Raw genomic sequence first — 17,985 nt, 5'->3', positions numbered from 1 at the left:
TTTTTCTGTAATAACCACAGAGAATAATTCTAAGAAAAGCTTTTTTTTTTTTTTTAAGATTTTATTTATTTATTTGGCAGAGAGAGAGAGAGAGAAAAATCACAAGTAGGTGAGAGGGGAAAGCAGGCTCCTTGCTAAACAGAGAGCCCAATATGAGGCTCAATCCCAGGACCCTGGGATCATGACCTGAGCCAAAGGCAGAGGCTCAACCCACTGAGCCACCCAGGTGCCCAAGGCAAAGCTTTTTGAATTATCACTATAACTAAATGCTCTGAGTAAATCTTGGTTAAATAGAGAAGGTTGTACTCCAGCTCAATGGCTATTCCTGTTATTTTTTTTTTTAGGGACAAGATCAAGACTAATAGAACTTTCTAGAGAACTGAATGCTCAAATCCTCTCTGAGAAGAAAGATTATCTTCTGCAAGTCAACCAGAGAGAACTCCTTTCTTCCACCAACTCTGAGCAAGGCACTATAGTTACTCCAGTGCTTGAATGTGTAATTTCTCTATATGATCTGGACCTTTTCCACAAAAACCTTCCTGTAGCTGCTCCAGATCCGCACTAAAGTAGTAACCTGAACAATTTTTCCTAGTACATTGTTGTGGTTTGGTTCGCGCCTGTCGTAAGAGAGCTCAGGGCCTCGTTAGTGCTCTGATGCCCTCATACCTTCCTCCTCCTTGTCATAGAGTCGAATGTCTACATTCTCCCCAGGATTCTAAGCTTCTTCCTCATTCCAGATACAGCCAGTTTCTGCTGTTGCTCTTTGTGACCAAACACCATGGTTTTCCAAACCACCAACTAAGGCCTGGGTGATCTGGAAGCTGAAGACACCAGCAGAGTGTGTCTTGGTAATTCCGCCCTGAGGCCCTTCCTCTCCCATATGCGTCCTTTCTCACTCTGTGGTTTCAGCTTTTGCCTTCTTCCATCCGATCTGAGTGAGGTGCGGCTCCTTTCACCATAGCTCTTACTCTCCAATGCATTGATTTTATTTTAAAATTCATTTGTGTACTTCCATTCTGTCAATTAAAGCGTTCCAAAAGTCGTCTTGGGATTTTTCACTTAACCACTTGGTTTCAGAGATCTTAAGTGAAAAACTACCTTCCAGTCATTACTGAGTTTGTGAAAGTGGGAAGTGGAGTTTTTATGCTATGTAAAAATGCTGCCAGTCTACTTATTGTATTTTGTTCCTTTGTCGTTTTCTGAGGAATTGCAAGTCCCTGTGTGGTGCCACGTTAGTCATCATAAAATCGGCTTTTGAAGGGAAAAGGTCTTCCTTGTCGATTTTGAAAAATAATTTTCATAATTTTCATTTTTGTGAGTTGTTGGCCAGTTTTAGAACTGTCGATCTGATTTTCATACTCCTTTGCTTTTTTGCTGAAAGCAGGACTGGGCAGAGGCTTTGGGATGAGGAAAGAGAAGCGAGGTTGTGTTGACCCTCAGCCATGGAAGCCGTCTAAGAGTCTGGATTAAAGGCACAATTTATACTGCTCCACAGGATGTGTTTCCCTTCACTGTCATTTTTCATATCATCTACTTTGATTTCTGCCTTCTCTTGATGCCCATATAAATGCATCCATCCAATTTTTAAGTGTGGAGCACGCTGTTGGGAAAGTTATGCTTTGTAAAGTATTCCCCTCCTTCAGTGCCTGGTGGGTCGGTGAGGTCGCCCCACTGGGGGTCCCCGCGGGGGGCCTTCCCAGGAAGATTTGTGCTTTGACCAGCTGCACGTGAGCCAGCAGCAGCTCTTTCTCCTCATCCCCCTGAGTCTGATTTTGTTTCATTTCATTATGTTCCCTGAGCTCATGGTCATTCCCTTCATCTTTATTTATTTTTTTTTTTTTAAAGATTTTATTTATTTATTTATTTAAGAGAGAGACAGTGAGAGAGAGCATGAGCGAGGAGAAGGTCAGAGGGAGAAGCAGACTCTCCATGGAGCTGGGAGCCTGATGTGGGACTCGATCCCGGAACTTCAGGATCATGACCTGAGCCGAAGGCAGTCGTCCAACCAACTGAGCCACCCAGGCGTCCCTCCCTTCATCTTTAGACGGGTCCCATCTCTTCCATCCTCAGAAGGATCCCATCAGAGAACTCATCTAATCCATCAAAGAAGAGAAAGACAGATGGACTCAGAGAGAGAGGGGACAGGATGTCCACATGGAAGCCTGAGGGCTGAATGACTGAGTCGGTGTCTTCGGGATGGGGCTGTCTCATAGGATTGATTCCTTGTGTAAAAGATGTGAAAGTAATGACCCTTTCCATTTAAAGTCGCTGGCTTTCTTACCAATGTTGGATAGTATGTGATTATCTTACTAGGCTTCCATTCCTAAACATACACCTTTATACTTTCAGTAGGAAACAGCGTAGCGGGATGGAGGCCACAAATTCAGGCCTGCTCCCTCCTGCCTTGTTTTGGCAATGTTTTGCCGTGTGGTTGAGGAGATTGTTTTCCCCCCCCCCCCCCCGACCCAAGCTCCGTGTAAGGCTTGAAGAAAGGAAGGAAGGGGTGGAAAAATCCTATCACATTCTTCCCTTCACAGGTCTTTTCAAAAGTAAAGGCTTCTTTCAGGGTTTTCATGACTTCATTGGTAGTCCTTTCACTAATGGACTCTGTGGCTCACTCCTACCCAGCTGCCCCAGTAGCCTTGGCATTCCTGTCTGCTTTCTGCATTAAGAGTTGAACTCCGCTCCCAGAGCAACCGTAAGAAGAGTTGCGGGAACATCTTGTGTTCTCACAGCTTAGTGGCCCACGCATTTGTTTCTTCTCTTGTTGCCTGTATGTGCTTCTCCGAACCCAGGTGTGTCCCTCTGGCTGTTTACTCGGGTTGTGGAAACAAATGGTCAAATTACTACGTAGAGTTGGTAAAATAAATAGACATCGACCCTTTTTCAGCTAAATTCAATCAGTTCTCCCATTTCCTCTGTGTTTCTCTCTCATTTACTCAATTTTTAGTATTAAGGGACTGCAGCAACTGTTTGGACTAGTTCCTGGCACATAGTAGAGGCTTAATAAATAGTAGTTGAATCAAGAAATGAAAACTGACATTTACCTTGGGCGGGGGGCTATGTTTCCACGTTCTTAAATTATTTTTCTTTCCAAAGTAGAAACACTTCAAGTCAGAAGCTGTGGAAATACTGAATCTCCTATTAACAGGGCTGAGAAATGACTTCAAGATGTAGAGAAGGGAAAGGAAAGAAGTAAGGATGGACCCACAGGAACCATCTGGGCTTTTTTGTTTTGTTTTTGTTTTTGTTTTTTGGGTCTCTGAGTATCTGATTTTGGTTCTTTAGTACACTGGATTCTTTCCATCCAGTCAAGTGAGATGATTTTGCAGCCTTGCTTAGAGGTTCCAAAGAGCCTTCACAGAAAGCCTCCCATCTGATCCTCAGTGTGCTGTGCGGTGGGCCATGTGAGTGTGGCCTCTGACCCTCACGTGCGTTCCAAAGCAGTTCTTTGCTTTGCTGGGGTGAATGGAAGGACCCAAGTGAGTAGTTGGGTCGTCTTGTTCCTAGACCTGTGCTCTCAGTGGTGCAGCGGGTAACCAGCATCATTGCTTTTGAGGAATTTCTTGGGTATATTAACCCTCAAGGTTAAGATATAAGCCAAAATGTGTCTATAGGGCAAGAGAATTGCATTCAGGAGAGGTTTTCTTTTGTGTGTTTTCATTTTGGCATAGTTAGATAGAGGAGATAATCAAATGGATTTGGTAGCTTTTACCTAGAAAGACAGGCAACTTAGAAGGTATAGCTGTAGGTAATTACTAGAGTTATTTAGACTTAATTCTATGTTTCATTTAACTCCGTGTTCACTGCCAGCCCTTTCCTACAAAGACTCCACTTTCAGTCCTTGCTTTTATCCTTCAGTGGCCCGGATTACAGCTCCGGTTGGATTTTCTTCCATATTCACAAACACGCTACTCTTGCCATTCCTGATGAACAGTAACTGGGCTGCTTCTCAAAATTCTTGTCTCACATTCTTTCCCCCTCAATCCTGTGGATGCCTCGCTTTATTTGTCTTCTCGTGTCTGGTGGTCCTGAGAAGCCTCAGTCCGGACAGGTTGTTCTTCACCACTTGTAGATGGCCTGCTTATTTGTACTGCATACTTGGGGCCTCTTGTTTATCCTCAAAGGTCATGACTTTGTTCAAGTCTGTGTCAGAACTGACAGTTGTCTGTTGGCTTTTTCTGGTCCATGATGAGCGGTGTGCACTGACATTCGGGCCTCACTGCGGGTCCTATCAGTTTGTTCTCTTCCTCAGAACTTGGTCCCTGTCTTGGTTCTGTGTCACCTGGCCTTCACATTCTCTTCCCTTTGGTTGCTTTCATCCCCTTGTCTTTCTTGTTGCTGTGAATTTTTTTCTATGGGGTCTGACCCTCCCGTGTCACTAACTCAGTGCTCCGCAGTGTGGATGGAAGGCCTAGCTGTTCATAGTGTGAGTTTCACTTCTGTTACGGTTTTATTTTTGAGGTCTTTCTTTTCTTAGCTCTGCCAGCTTTTTTCTTTTATTATGTTGTCCTCTCTGACTCTGTTTCATTTCTTGGAAGGCTGAACTGTGTTGTCTACAATTTTTCCGGTTTCTGAAAGCATTGTTTCTAGAGCCTACTTAGTTTGTCTTAGGCTTCCTTCCTTCCTTTTCTTTTGGTGGTTTTGCTCTTCTATTATTATACAAGTATCATGATGGGTTTTTCTGCTTATTATTTGTCTTTGCATGGAACCAGTCCTAGCTGCCCAAGAAGAGTGAGGAGAAACTCCTCAACTCCTCTTTTCTCAAGTGAGAAGCGTTTGAATGGTCACCTTAGGACTTAAGCGATATTGCTGGGTTGTAAGGGTGAAGGCTGTTGTGTTTCAGTTGGGGAGCTGGGTATAGGGGCATGAGGAGTGAAACAAAGCCTCCTTGGGATATTTTGTCTTCCAAGTGCCTTCCGTGGGTGCTGCCAAGTCCTCTGCCCTGGGGCCGCCAGGTCTCCTGCGGAGAAAGGGAATCCTGCTTGAGTTTCCCCACTTCCACTAGGTGTCGCCCTAGCAGGAGTCTGGAGGCTTTGTATCTGGATTTGTGTGGTTGCCCCCCACCCCACCCCCCAGGTTCTCTTTATCTCCTGCACGCACAGATGCAGCACCCAATGTCTCACCCTCCCCTCCCAGGTGTGGTTGTGGAAATGAGCCCGCACAGCGTGCACAGGGCTTCTCCGGACTGCCGCCGGTCCTTGTTTCTCCAGGTTAACAGATGATTGGTCCAGTTCTTTGGCAACCTCTCCTGAACTGCCCAGCAACTGTGGTCAAATGCGAGAATGCTCCTCTGATTAGTCTCCCACTTCATTGTATCTGTCAGACACTCCCCCTGGAGTCCTTGGTATGGGGTGGTGGCTTTTATTAGTTTCATAATGGACAGCTTCTTTTTCGGTTTTTGGATGTGTGTGTTGAAGGGCAGGAGCACTTATATAAACATGCATTTATTCTGCCATCTTTCCCCGGGGTCCAGGTGCATAAACATTGACTTTGAAGATAATGCCCTTCATGGTCATAATCTGTATGAAAGTAAACAGAAGAAACCAGTGTCGCTAGCAGGAAAGAACCATTAATAACTTAATCAATACAGAATTTTTGTTTGTTGTTCTGTGTGGAAAGATAACTTTTAACTCAGGTTCCTGTTCCATTGATTAGCGGTATCAGTACCTTCTGCTTTGAAAATAGAGGACGTCGTAATGAACTTAAGAAGTTATCAACCACTGACAATTATTAATTAGTTAATTAAATATGATAGAGTATTTCAAACTAGCACCTAATCAGAGTTATCAACAGAAGTAGAAGCTATTTTCAATGAACAGGTTGCTAGTCCAGCTGTCTTATGGAGGGCATTGACCCCGGTGAGAGCGTGGTTGTTACGCAGATTTTCTTACCGGTCTTTTCATTTCAGTCCATTTGAAAATTTGGTTCATTGAGAAAGAGAGGAATGCAGTCCTCATCAGGATTATTTTTGTTATTCCCGAATATACTGTGAGATGGTGCATAGGTCTGGGGCCTACTCTAGAGACACACGAATTCATATTTCCAAAGTGCTTATACAGGTGGACGTTGGGGTGGGGGTTTCGTGGGGCCGTTTGTCGGGTTGAAGTGTCCTTTCCTCAGCAGCCAGCATATTCCACCAGGCGGACTCTCCTCACCTTCAGAGGCCAGCGTAATGATCAGGGAGCATGAGTGACAGCCTCGCTCTAGGTACCACACTCCACCTCGCAGCGCTTTCCTTCCCCAGAAGTCAGGGTGCGAACTGGAGAACTGCATGCGGGTCCACGTGTCAGGGATGAGCGAAATGAAAGCGGTAGACGGAGGAGTCATGGAATAGGAAGCTGTGCTCGTTCCTCCATTTCAATAACGAGTGTCTGTGGTGCACTAGCAACTGTGTGGAATGCTGGGCATGTGGCAGGGACCTCGCAACCCGTTCTTGTAGGGGAAACTGACAAGACACGAAACAAACGTTTCCGGTGCAGTGGAGAGAGAAGTAAAGTGAAACAGATCAGTACAATGGAGAAAATAAAGCCAGGAAGGGGATACATGGGGTGAGCTGAGGGGCCCCAGGCTCTATAAATGTTACTCTCGTTGTGGATAGATGTGTTTCTTAGACGTGTTTCTTAGATGTGTTTCTTGGCAATTCCAGAGTTCTTTCCATTTTTGTATTTACCCCTGGGCATCGGGAGAGTCCCGTCTCATGCGCTTGGCTCTGAGCGCGGCTCCGCAGGGGACCCTGCCTGGGCCGGGGGTGAGGGGAAGCCGGCCTCTAGGTACGCGGAGCCCCAGGGCCTGTTGCCTCTCCTCATGGCGGGGGGACCCTGGTCAGGTGAGAGGAGCCGGCTCTCACTGTCCATGTTCATGTAATGGTGGGCGCTGCTGCTGCCTCATAACCAAAGCGCAGGGACAGGTTGCAGGGGTCTTTTTAGGACCTAAGAAATCATAATTTACTTACAACAGGGGGATGAGGCTGCTGGAGTTAAAATAGCTAACTTGTCAAGAGGAGAGACCCTCTTTAGCACTTGGACACTGGTTTTAGAGGAGGAGGAAGGGATTGCCCAAGAAGGCTTCCCTCTCAAGCCCTCAGGTTGGCATTAGCCATGGTCACCCCCAGAAATGCAGAGAAGAAAAATGACAGCAGTATCATGGTCACGGACACCTTAGAAACCTATTCCACTTTCTCGTCGGTTTCTAAAACAGGGACCCAAATTGCCCAATGCCGACGATGGGGTCCGTGTGGCGTCCGTGTGGTTGGGACAAGGGCTGCTCTTTGTGTCATGACACAGTGGCCTTCTGTGGTTTGAGAGGCAACAGCAGAGCCGCACCGGGTGCTCTCAGTTGTTGGCATCCACTGTGGCCCGTGGCCCCACGGTGGCAGGAGAGTAGAGTCGAGCCGAGCAGGAACTGAGGTGCATTTCATTGTTCTCCTGGGCAGGGCCAATTTTTCACCCTCTAAACTGTCTTATTTACATGTAAATAAAAGCAGCTTAGGGCCTCACTGCCAAAAGCACCCAACAAATCTCTGCTATGGTTTCTGGCCTGCATGGCAGCATGGGTGTCCTCGCAGCCCTATATATAAGCCAGAAGCCCATGCAACGCGGTGACTCCCTGGCTCTCCGGTCACCTCTACGGGGCAGTACGCCTCCTGCCTCCTGGCTGCAAGGGACACCCGCCCTTGCTGGAGCCTGCATAGCTCTCCAGAGCACCGGAGCTTCGTGCCTGGAGTCCCGTAGCCCAGTTTAGATTCTTGGGCTTGGTTTTCGTGGGGTGTTGGGAAAAGTTAGAGAACCAAGTAGTAGATTGGCGGTGATACTGGGTCCAGGAAGCTCACAGTGAGAAGAGTGTGAACTTAACCTGCAAAATATTTCTCTGTTCTATAAATCTCTCAGTGACATTTGGATTAATCAAGCATAATTAAATGTAGTTAGATTTTTGTCAGATTGTAGTTCAAAATAATACTCATCTATGGAGAGGGTAATATATTCTGTAGAAATTTTATTAAGCACTTTAGTTGAGCAAACACTAAAGAGAACAAAATCAGTCTCAGGAAGGTTAATTACTACAAAAACAGAAAGTATAGTAGATTATGTAAATCATTTTGATTTTGAATACCGTGGCTTGAGCTTTAATTTACATAGAGAGGTATTTTGGATTTGTTTTTCATACTTTCCAAAAGTACAGAATTGCAATTGCATTCTTTAAAAGTTCTAATCACTTTAGGTTTCCATTATGTTTGCCAAACTTTTTCGTGTTAGAGTTTCCAAAAGGGAGGAATTGGAACCACATTCTTTAAAATGCAGTTAATGATTTCAGTACTCCACAAAGTTTGTTTCAGCCGCAAGAACTGTGTTTTTATTTCTGTACCTTTAAAGAAGTGATCTTTTAAGAGAAGTCTGAGGGGACAGAATGGTTGTGAAAGCACCCTGCTGTGCCTGGCCTTTCAATAAATGAAAAGAAATTTTTTTAGAAAGGTAAAACATAAAGAGCTTAGGCTATTAAGATAAATCTTTTTATTTTAATAATTTCTTTCAAGGGAAGAAGTAGAGAAACCAAAATGACTTTAAATGTTATATTTTTTTGTACTCTGAGAATTCCATTTTTCACTATGCTTGCATGTCTCAGGGAATAGCCTTTCATAAGAATCCCCGTGCAAATCTCTGAAACTGTATCACAATATATTCTGATTTGATAGTTCTTGTCTAAATTTCTAGAAATAGAATTTCAAAAGTATTGTCATCTCAGGAACACAAGATTACCCTAGAAACTTGAACCTCACCCTTATCACCACTCAGATTCTATGTGCTTTAGGCCTTTTCAGAGTAAATGACACCTAAATGTCCTTTGGTTCGTGGCTGTACGGAGGTGTCCATTCTACTTATCTGAGGTGTTCATAGAAAACCCCTGCAATTTGATTTTACTTGCTAAGTTTGCTTCTTGACTTTCCAGTTTTCTACTGGATTCTGTTTTCTCTTGGCATCAAATCCTTTGGAGATAATAAAGTATTATTTAAAAGAACATTCCATTAACTATTTCTAACTTTCGCCAGCCTAAAAGTGGCCTGCCAATGTGAATTCTGTGCATACCTTTTCCGAATGGGCCAAAATCGCACAAATGTCACGGAGCATATATACTGCAAGCAGTATGTTGCCCCACGGTTAGCAAAGTATTAAGGAACATCCAGCTCCTGCTTGGGGCTGTTTCCCCAGCTCTCTAGTTCCTCTTTGCCTTCCAATCTGGTCAAAAATAGCAAGCTAAGAATGGAATGCCTATTACTGACAGAACTACTTAATGTTTTAAGATACTCTTACCTTGAGATTCTTTTGGAGAGAAAGGAAAAAGAATCCTAACATTCAATTCTGACTCTCTTTTGGCTCTTCATACATGCCAGACGTTAAAAAGACAATTACGAACATTCAGCCTGATTGGAAGTCAAAGGCATTCTCCATTTAGCCGCGCTAACATTGTGTCACCAGAAGCGTTTGTGAAAACAAGTAGGATGAGTAGATGATTTCATACTACTGTTTATAGTAACATCCTGGTACCCCCTTTCTTCTAAATTCCATTTTATTACTGTCCTTTGAACTGTTAAAACCATGGGAAACCTCAATCAGTATTTTAAAGGGCACTATATTTATATGAAGAACTGGTGTATATGCCTTTATCTCAAAAATTGTTGAGGTTACTCTCCGATGTGTTTCATTAGAAGAAATGCTTGAGAATAATTACAGCTAAAGCCTATAACCGTGGGGATCTGAAAACGCTGGAGACGGCCTGCCGCTGAAGAGGGATCGGGCTGAATGGTGGGCCTCACCGCCTTGCTCGCTGAGCGCTATCAGGACCCAGAGTTGGCCCGGCTGGCGTAGCCACGACACAACAGAAAATAGAAGGGGCTGGACCAAGATCGCATATCTGCTCCCTCTTACCTCGCCACTTCTAGAACTTTTATCAGGGAGAGCATCGCCTCAAGTCCCTTGGTATCTTGCCTTTCACTTTTCAAAGTTCCTCCTAGTGCTACCATGTGACTGTGACCCAGTAATTGTGCATATGCTTCAGATGATTCCTAAACCAAACCTAAATGTGTCTTTGACTCTGAGTAGACAGCCAGGGCAAGGTCGACCTAGAAAATAGAAAGTATTGAGTATTTTAAAAATTGAAGTGGACTTCAGGGTCGGGGGGGGCATCGCTTTCTAGTGCCCCATCTGCTTCCGTGATGCTCCTCATTAGAGCAATCAGTCTCTTATGCTGCCGTGCGCTAGAGGCGAAAGCCACCCTCGGACCCAGACCTGGCTTTGCCCTTCAGCCCGTCCCCAGCAGCACGACCCGCGCTTAACAGAGCGGAGCCCCCGGCTTGAGTGTTCTGACCAACCAGCATCAGTGTCTCTGCCAGGTTCCCTGGAGGTCAAGTCATTTGAGGTAACGGCTGCTTCATCTGTCGCTCTAAGTTCACGTCCACACAGAAGTACACAGGTGCTTGTAACCTAAATATTTTCCAGATTTAGCACCCGAGTTGCAACTACTTAAGATACGCTTGAACCAAATAAGTCATTGCAGGGTCCAGTATAGCATCATGAACATACCTAATGCTGCATTTAAATGTAAAGTTACTCGCTTGGCCGGTTTTTCATCATAACTCTTTGACGCACAAAAGTGGTGTCTATGCTGGGAATCATAGCTGATGTGACAAGAGAAGAATATTAAATGAAATAAAAGTTCAATACAGTTTTTGTATTTGTAAGTCCAAACCTGACCTGGTTCACTTTGTGCATCTGTCCCCCTTCGCCACAGTGGTAAATGTATGCGTGTGTCCAGTGTTCACGAGCTGCCTTGTGATTCATAGAGTGAAATCCAGCCCCCTCGTGTTCTGTGCTGTTCTGTGGCCTGGCTAGTACACTCTGCCATGAGTGAGGGATGCGTTTGGTTTGAGGTCATTTGCAGCCTCACGTTCTGTGGAGAAATGTGTTCTGTTGTTGCAGTTGTCAGAAAAAGCACAGCCAGAGAAGCGTATGGCTTGGCAAATGTTCCCCGTGAATTGCAGAGCTGTGCATGGTGTGTGTCATAGCCACGCTAGTCCCGGAGCACGTGGACAATTCTGTACCAACATCATCGAACAATAAAACGGTAGTTGTCATTCACTGTGTGTCTGTGTGGTCCTTTCCTGCGCTCTGAGCCTCATCTTCTACTCACATCCTGAAATTTATTAAGTGAGCAGCACCAGGCACCTTTCTAAGTTGCTGGGCATGGACAAGGATATTACTTGAGATCTTATGATCCATTGGAGTTGTACGTTGTTTGGATTCTTGGTAGCGGGGAACATCCAGTTGGCAAAACAAAGGCGCTGTTTAACAGTAAATAGTTTTAATGGTATTTTTCAAAATATCCATGGATCAGAGGAAGGGGACCATATATTGTCCACGCCGGGACAGTTTTGACATGAAAAGAGGATTGTTACTAATTATACTGCGAGGCATGTAAACAGGTGTAAACCAGGGCTGTGCTGGGCAAATTGGGCCTCACTGGCCATTGACTGCCTACACCAGAATGACCAGTGCTGGTTAAATGCATATTCCTGGGCTCTCCCTCCACTCCATTCAGATCCTCTGGGCTGGGGGCTTCAGAATCTATATTTTAACAAATGTCATGGGAGAATTCTTCAAGAAGTCTGAGTTGGGAACGTTGCCATATGGAATACACAGAAGATAAGCAACTTGAAATTTGCAACTAAAGGGCTGTTGGTTCCATGGTGTCTTTTGAGGAACTGGGGGAGCACTGACACCAGGACCCAGGGCCTCCACAAAGACACGTGACAGAAGTGCACTTCTGGACTTGCTGAAAAACTAAGAGATGTGGTGTTTGTGTTATTTACCAGTGCATCATTCTCTTAAGCAACATTCAATGGTGAATGGTCTTTTTAAAATTTGAGAGCAACATACCTGCTATCTTGTGTATTTATCGCTAAAAAACAGACCTAGAAAATTCAATGCAAGAAACTTGGGTTTGAATGGTTCCTGCGGCATGCCAATTTTAGGAAATCAGCACATCGGCCCTGACTCTGCTGTGGCTTGGTTTCCGTGTCTATAAAATTAGGGAGTTGGACTCAATGGTTCCAAAGTTCCTTCCAGGTCTGCTGTTTTATGGCACTCTTTAAAACCTAAAATAGGAAGCAGGTACTGATCACCGGCTTTCATGTTGTGATCTATTTTGCCCAAAGCACACAACAGCAGTGGCTCTTGAAAGTAACCGTAGCTTTTGTATTTTTCAAGAATCTCTCTGAATTTTACCAAAAGTCAGCCACTGTACTAACACATCCTTCGCAACTAGGAAATAGCGTTCTTCTCATAGCCACTCTGGCCCTGTTTTGAAATCACATGGCACGTATGGATTAGATTTACCAAGAGACTCTCCAACTGAATTATCTGTGGTTTTGGGAAGCCACTACAGTGCACTGCCCCCAGTGGGTGTTTTGACTTCCTTCTCACTCTCTTTGAGGTTTTCCAATGACGTAATGCATGTTTGCAAATGATTATCTGCTATTTTCAGATGTTCCTTCGTGCTAACACATCAGTGGACTCTTGATAACATGAATAAATCATAAGGCATCATGTAGGAGGGATTGCCTCTGGGAAGGTTTCCTGTAGACCACTGTCCACCATGAGAACGCTGCGGTGATGGGACTGTTCTTTTCTGAGACAGTTGCCACTAGCCACCTGAGCACTAAAAATGTGGTTGGTTCCACTGAGGAACTGAATTTTCAAGATAAATTGTGTTCTAAATTTTTATTTTTTTAAAGATTTTATTCAGAGAAAGCATGTGGGTGGGTGGGGGGAGGGGCAGAGGAAGAGCGAGAGAGAGAATAACTAACTGACTCAGCGTTGAGTACAGAGCCCAAGGTAGTCTGGATCCCAGGATCCTGAGATCAGAACCTGAGTTGAAATCAACTGTTAGACGCTCAACCGACTGAGCCACCCAAATTTAAAAAGCCACATGTAGCTAGTGGCTACTGGGTTGGACAGTGCAGCTATATAGCCATTACATGCTGTTGAATTTGGGGGTTAACATTGGGCACCCATTTTCACCAGTCATTGGGCTGGGAGCTTAACAGTATCTTTGGCATTTCTAAATGGTCTTAAAATGAATCCTTTGCCCATTGCCCATTTCTGACACTTTTATCACCTTAGTAGTCTCTCTTTGGATAAGCAAATGATACTTAGACCTTTTCCTGTCATTTCTGTATGGTGGATCCATTCCCATCTTTGTCGTACAAGCTATTGATCATCAACCTCTAAATCCAGTTGCTCTCTGAGATTCCCTTTGTTCCCTGAGTTGAAGTATTAAGTACAGCCCAGAGGATCTCAACTTGGTCTTACTGGAATCTGTAAGTTCTGGACCCCACTTCAGAGCCATTCCATCAGATGGTCTCTGGTAAATACTTTTTTAAATGTTCCCTCGGGAGTCCCTAGGAGATTCCAACATGTGATCGGGTTGAAAACCGCTGATGAGGTCCTAACTACAGACCCACCTTTGAGATCAGTAGAATGCTGGCAGCAGCAAATCCTGTCTCCCTCACACAGAGTGGGGCCCAGGGTCCTTGCAGCTTTACTGATGTCCTGTTTCACAGGTAACTGAAAAATACTTAGAAGAGATCAGCCTTGTTGATTTGAATTTGGGGCAGCTGAGCAGCCTTACTAGGTTTATTTATTTATTTGTTTATTTATTTTTCTTTACTGTACAAGAAACTCTAAGCTAATGGTACTCTTACTGTCCTCTGATATTCTTGTCCAAACAGAATTTGTCAGTCCTCAAACAAAATAAACATGTTAATGATTTTTAATAACAGTGATGGATGCAGAAGCTTCCACAGTTCCTTAGTAACAGCTTCATATAATAGTGTGATTATTTCTAAAGTTAGGGATAATTATTGTCACCTTGCACAGTAATTGGAACAGAACTTCCTATATGAAAGCTGCTCTTTTCCTAGGGCTTCGACTAGTAACAAAATAGCAAGTTTATGAGGGCAGATATTGCCCCATTATCCAGGTGAGAGATGCCCATCAATCACACAGCAATTGAGGAATTTAGGGTGAGACCCCAGATGGCCATGTCATTCATCAAACAGCTCTGCCCACATAGAGTTCTGGCCCAGGCTCCACACATGTTGTGAAGACCTTGAAGGAAAGTGTGTGCTGATGCCTTGGGACTTTGGCAGCTCACCTAGAGCCTTACTGTTGATGGGTCTAGCTAAGGGACGGACATCATCAGCCTCCATTCAGCATCCTCCAAGACTGGTTTCTTTTTTTTTTTTTTTTAAAGATTTTATTTATTTATTTGACAGAGATCACAAGTAGGCAGAGAGGCAGGCAGAGAGAGAGAGAGAGAGAGAGAGAGAGAGAGGAGGAAGCAGGCTCTCCATGAGCAGAGAGCCCGATGTGGGACTCGATCCCAGAACCCTGAGATCATGACCTGAGCCGAAGGCAGAGGCCCAACCCACTGAGCCACCCAGGTGCCCCCAAGACTGGTTTCTAAGAAGCTGAAAATCTACTTAAAATCTCCTTATTTTCCCCCACTCTGAGTAAGAGTTGGTAGTCCTTGCTCTCGGCTAAAGTCTGAGCACCCGCACCCAAAGAGATGAGTAAAATAATGCAAAATCACTTGTTAGTAAAATCATTGTAGAACTCTATTTGGCAGAATCTGAAACTTGGACTGTTTATCAAGAGCTTAGGAAAGTCAGAAGGAGTGCCAGTCAGGAGAGGCCAGGGTTGAGAGTCAAGCTACTGAGCTGAAATTGCAGTGTGGAACAGGATTGTGCCTTCTTAAATCCCTGCATTCCCGGGACCGTGTACTGAATGCTCCAGACAGGAATGTAGGGTAGGCTTTAAGTCAAAAGGCTACAAGAGGAAAGCAAGTGACTCTAGAAAGGAGCATGGGGTACTGTGATACTGGATGGCTGGAAGTGAGCTCTAGATTCAAGGGGCTGAGGTCAACGTCCAAGGACCAGAACAACTAAAAACCAGGCAGAACATAGGCAGGAAACAGATTCTGCCTGATAGTCAAAAACTGTATTCCTGGGCTTGTTTCAGCAGGAATGTATCTGATGATCAAAGGCTTTGGTTAGCTGCCCTTTTGCTTCTTGTCTTCTTGAGATAGCCAAGTAGAAATTGGAGGATTGGTATAGAGAACAGAGCAGGGGGACTCTTAAACTTTCTTCTCTGTCAGCCATGGCTCTGGGTTTGTGAGTTGCAGATCCAACACTTCTCTCCTCGTGGACCAATAGCATGTGCATTTGAGTCAGACATCTTCCTACTTATTCTACTTATTCTGTGCTTCTCTTACAGACGTCCAGACTTGGGAGGAGTATTTTAAGCAGGTTCATCATGAGTAGACACAGGAATGTTAAAAAGAATATCTGCATGAGGGTTACAGTTTCTCAACTGGGAACTGGGAAAACATTCAAGGGTTTCTGATGATTATCTTCAGTCACCTTGTGGTAGACAGCATAATGGCTCTCCAAAGCTGTCCACATCGTAATTCCCAGAATTTGGGAATATGTTATATTACATGGCAAGAAGCATTAAAGTTGTTGATGAACTAAAAGTAGAGAGATTTTCTTGTGTTATCCACATTGGACAAATATAAACACAAGAGCCCTACTAAGTAGAAGAGAAAGGCGGAAACCATGCTGAAGTTGTGCTATGTCAGAAAAACGGCACTGGCCATTGTTGGCGTTGAAGATGGAAGGGGGCCATGAGCCGAGGAAAGAAGGCAGCTTCTAGGAGCTGAAAAATGTAAGAAACATTCTCCCCTAGAGCATCCAGCCCTGCCGACACCTTAATTTAACCTGGTAAGACCCACTTTGGACTTCTGACCTCCAGAGCTGAAAAATAGTAAACCCGTGTTTTTTAAGCCACCGAGTTGGTGACAGAAGTAGGAAACTAATATACACCTCTCCAACTTCTTTCTACTCATGTTAATTCCTGGGTACCAGTTATGGAAAGAAAAAAAAAAAGAATCACTGACTCAAGGGTGTTCATGTTGATTTGTGGACAGACTACTGAATGTCATCTTATCAACGTCTGTCCAGTGGAACGTGACGACCAGGCGAGAAAGACGGGTTCCCTCCTCAGGCTATGTAATCAGTCATGTCCTGCCATGTGCATGGCAGAAGATGACAGGTTTTCTTCGAACTTGGAAATTTTCGAGTGACAAGCTCATTTCCAAGTATAATTAGCTGAAAAGGTCCCTGTGGAAAGGGTAAAGTATCCTAACTCTTTCAGGTATAGATTCATTAATTCTTTTAAAATGGAAGGTTACATATCAAATATTTTAGTTATGTCTAATCCCTCCATCAGAACTCCGCTTTTGTGAATACAGTACAGTAACCTGGCACATCAGTTCCTTTCCCTGTCCCCCAAGAGAGACAGTGAAGGTAAGGAGAGCAAAAATTGCTTGTAGGAAACAAGCTGACCCTGCACTAAAGCTCTCTCAAGCTTCCCACATTTGGTCAGCAGCCACTGAGAGTCAGCTAATAAGGTATTTTTTTAAATATAAGTTATGGCGGTGCAGCTGGGCCTAACAAAGATAATTAGCGCTGACCTATTTATGCTCTTAATGGTTTTTTCAGATTTTACTGGTGGTGTATTGGTTTTTACTTGAGGGTTTCCTTTTTATTTTATTTTATTTATTTATTTGACAGAGAGAGATCACAAGTAGGCAGAGAGGCAGGCAGAGAGAGAGAGAGAGAGAGAGAGAGAGGAGGAAGCAGGCTCCCCGCTGAGCAGAGAGCCCGATGTGGGACTCGATCCCAGGACTCTGAGATAGATCATGACCTGAGCCAAAGGCAGAGGCTTTAACCCACTGAGCCACCCAGGCGCCCCTACTTGAGGATTTCTTAAAGGATTCCATCACTGGGTATGTATTTCAGGGCTGATGACCTGTCATGCTTTATCCGAATGGCACCTCCGTGGGAGTCTGTCTAACCGCTCTTGCTGAATACCTGAAGAAGTTGCTTAAACATTCACCTCCAATAACCAAAGAGGCTCCAGTACCAGAGGATTCTGTGTGTGTGTGTGTGTGTGGTTTGTATGTAAACATTTTTGGTAGTGTACCTTTTTATTCCAGGGGTTCTGTTTATTAACAAAAGGTAATTCTTTTTTCTGGGCACATGTTAGAGTTCTTCAATATGAATTTTATTATGCTTTAGAACGGATTTTTCCCTTGAGAACCTTTCTGAGGTATCACGAAGTGAAGAAGAAACCTGTGGCTGTTACTGTAATTACGACCTGTCAAGAATGTGTCTGATCTGGGTGGCAAAGCCGAGTAATATGGTCTATGAATAATAGGTATTCTGTTTTTTAAATGGATTCCCTGGCTGGATACAGGCCTGGCTGTTTCTCCTAGGGTCCCAGCTGATGTTAGAACCGTTGCCGCGTCACGGCTCGAGCTCACCAGCTGGAGTTCATAGAAATCCCCCAGTCCGGCCGGCGGAGGGCCGCTCCCAGTTCCCGGCACCATAACATCGGCCCTCATTGCCGGCATTTGGGATCCTGATGAAGCGCCTCTACCCCCATCTCTCTGCTTCCCTCTAATTAAAGGCGCTTTCGCCCAAAGACCGGCCCGTGGTGGAAACGGCCCCGCCCCACCGCTCAGGTGCAGGTGCGAAGCTGCCCGCAGGTGGACCCATCAGGGAGGGGCGGAGCCCGCGCGCCCGTGGAGGCTGAGGCGCCGACGCTGATGCCGGCAGCCGCGGAGCTCCCGGGCGCCCGGCGGGCCCCGTCCCCAGTTTTCCGCCGCGTGAGAGGTAAGCCGGTTCTCACGGTCGCCCAGCTGCCGCCGTCCAGCGGGACAAGCGTAGGGACCGTGCGGGCTGTGTCCGAAGTTCAGAGGCCTTTCCAGGCAAAGACCTCGGCGGCCATTTCCATGAACCCTGTGGAACCTCCAGCTCCAGGTCCCCCCCGCCCCCGCCTGGGCTCCCCAGTGTGACCTCCCTTCCCG

At 45.0% G+C, this 17,985-nt stretch overlaps 1 protein-coding gene across 1 annotated transcript in view; it reads left to right on the top strand.

Annotated features, from left to right (window-relative positions):
• Positions 1-11,132, top strand: part of PDK3 (pyruvate dehydrogenase kinase 3) — a 78,513-nt gene extending 67,381 nt beyond the window's left edge. Inside the window, exon 12 of the mRNA XM_059385829.1 lies at positions 345-11,132. Coding sequence (XP_059241812.1) covers positions 345-375 — 31 coding nt within the window. The 3' untranslated portion in view covers positions 376-11,132. The remainder of the gene's footprint in view (positions 1-344) is intronic.
• Positions 11,133-17,985: the final 6,853 nt, after the last annotated feature.

This window comes from Mustela nigripes, chromosome X (assembly GCF_022355385.1).
Source record: "Mustela nigripes isolate SB6536 chromosome X, MUSNIG.SB6536, whole genome shotgun sequence".
NCBI lineage: Eukaryota > Metazoa > Chordata > Mammalia > Carnivora > Mustelidae > Mustela > Mustela nigripes.
Note: the sequence above shows the minus strand (reverse complement) of the source record. Positions and strands in the feature narration are given on the sequence as shown.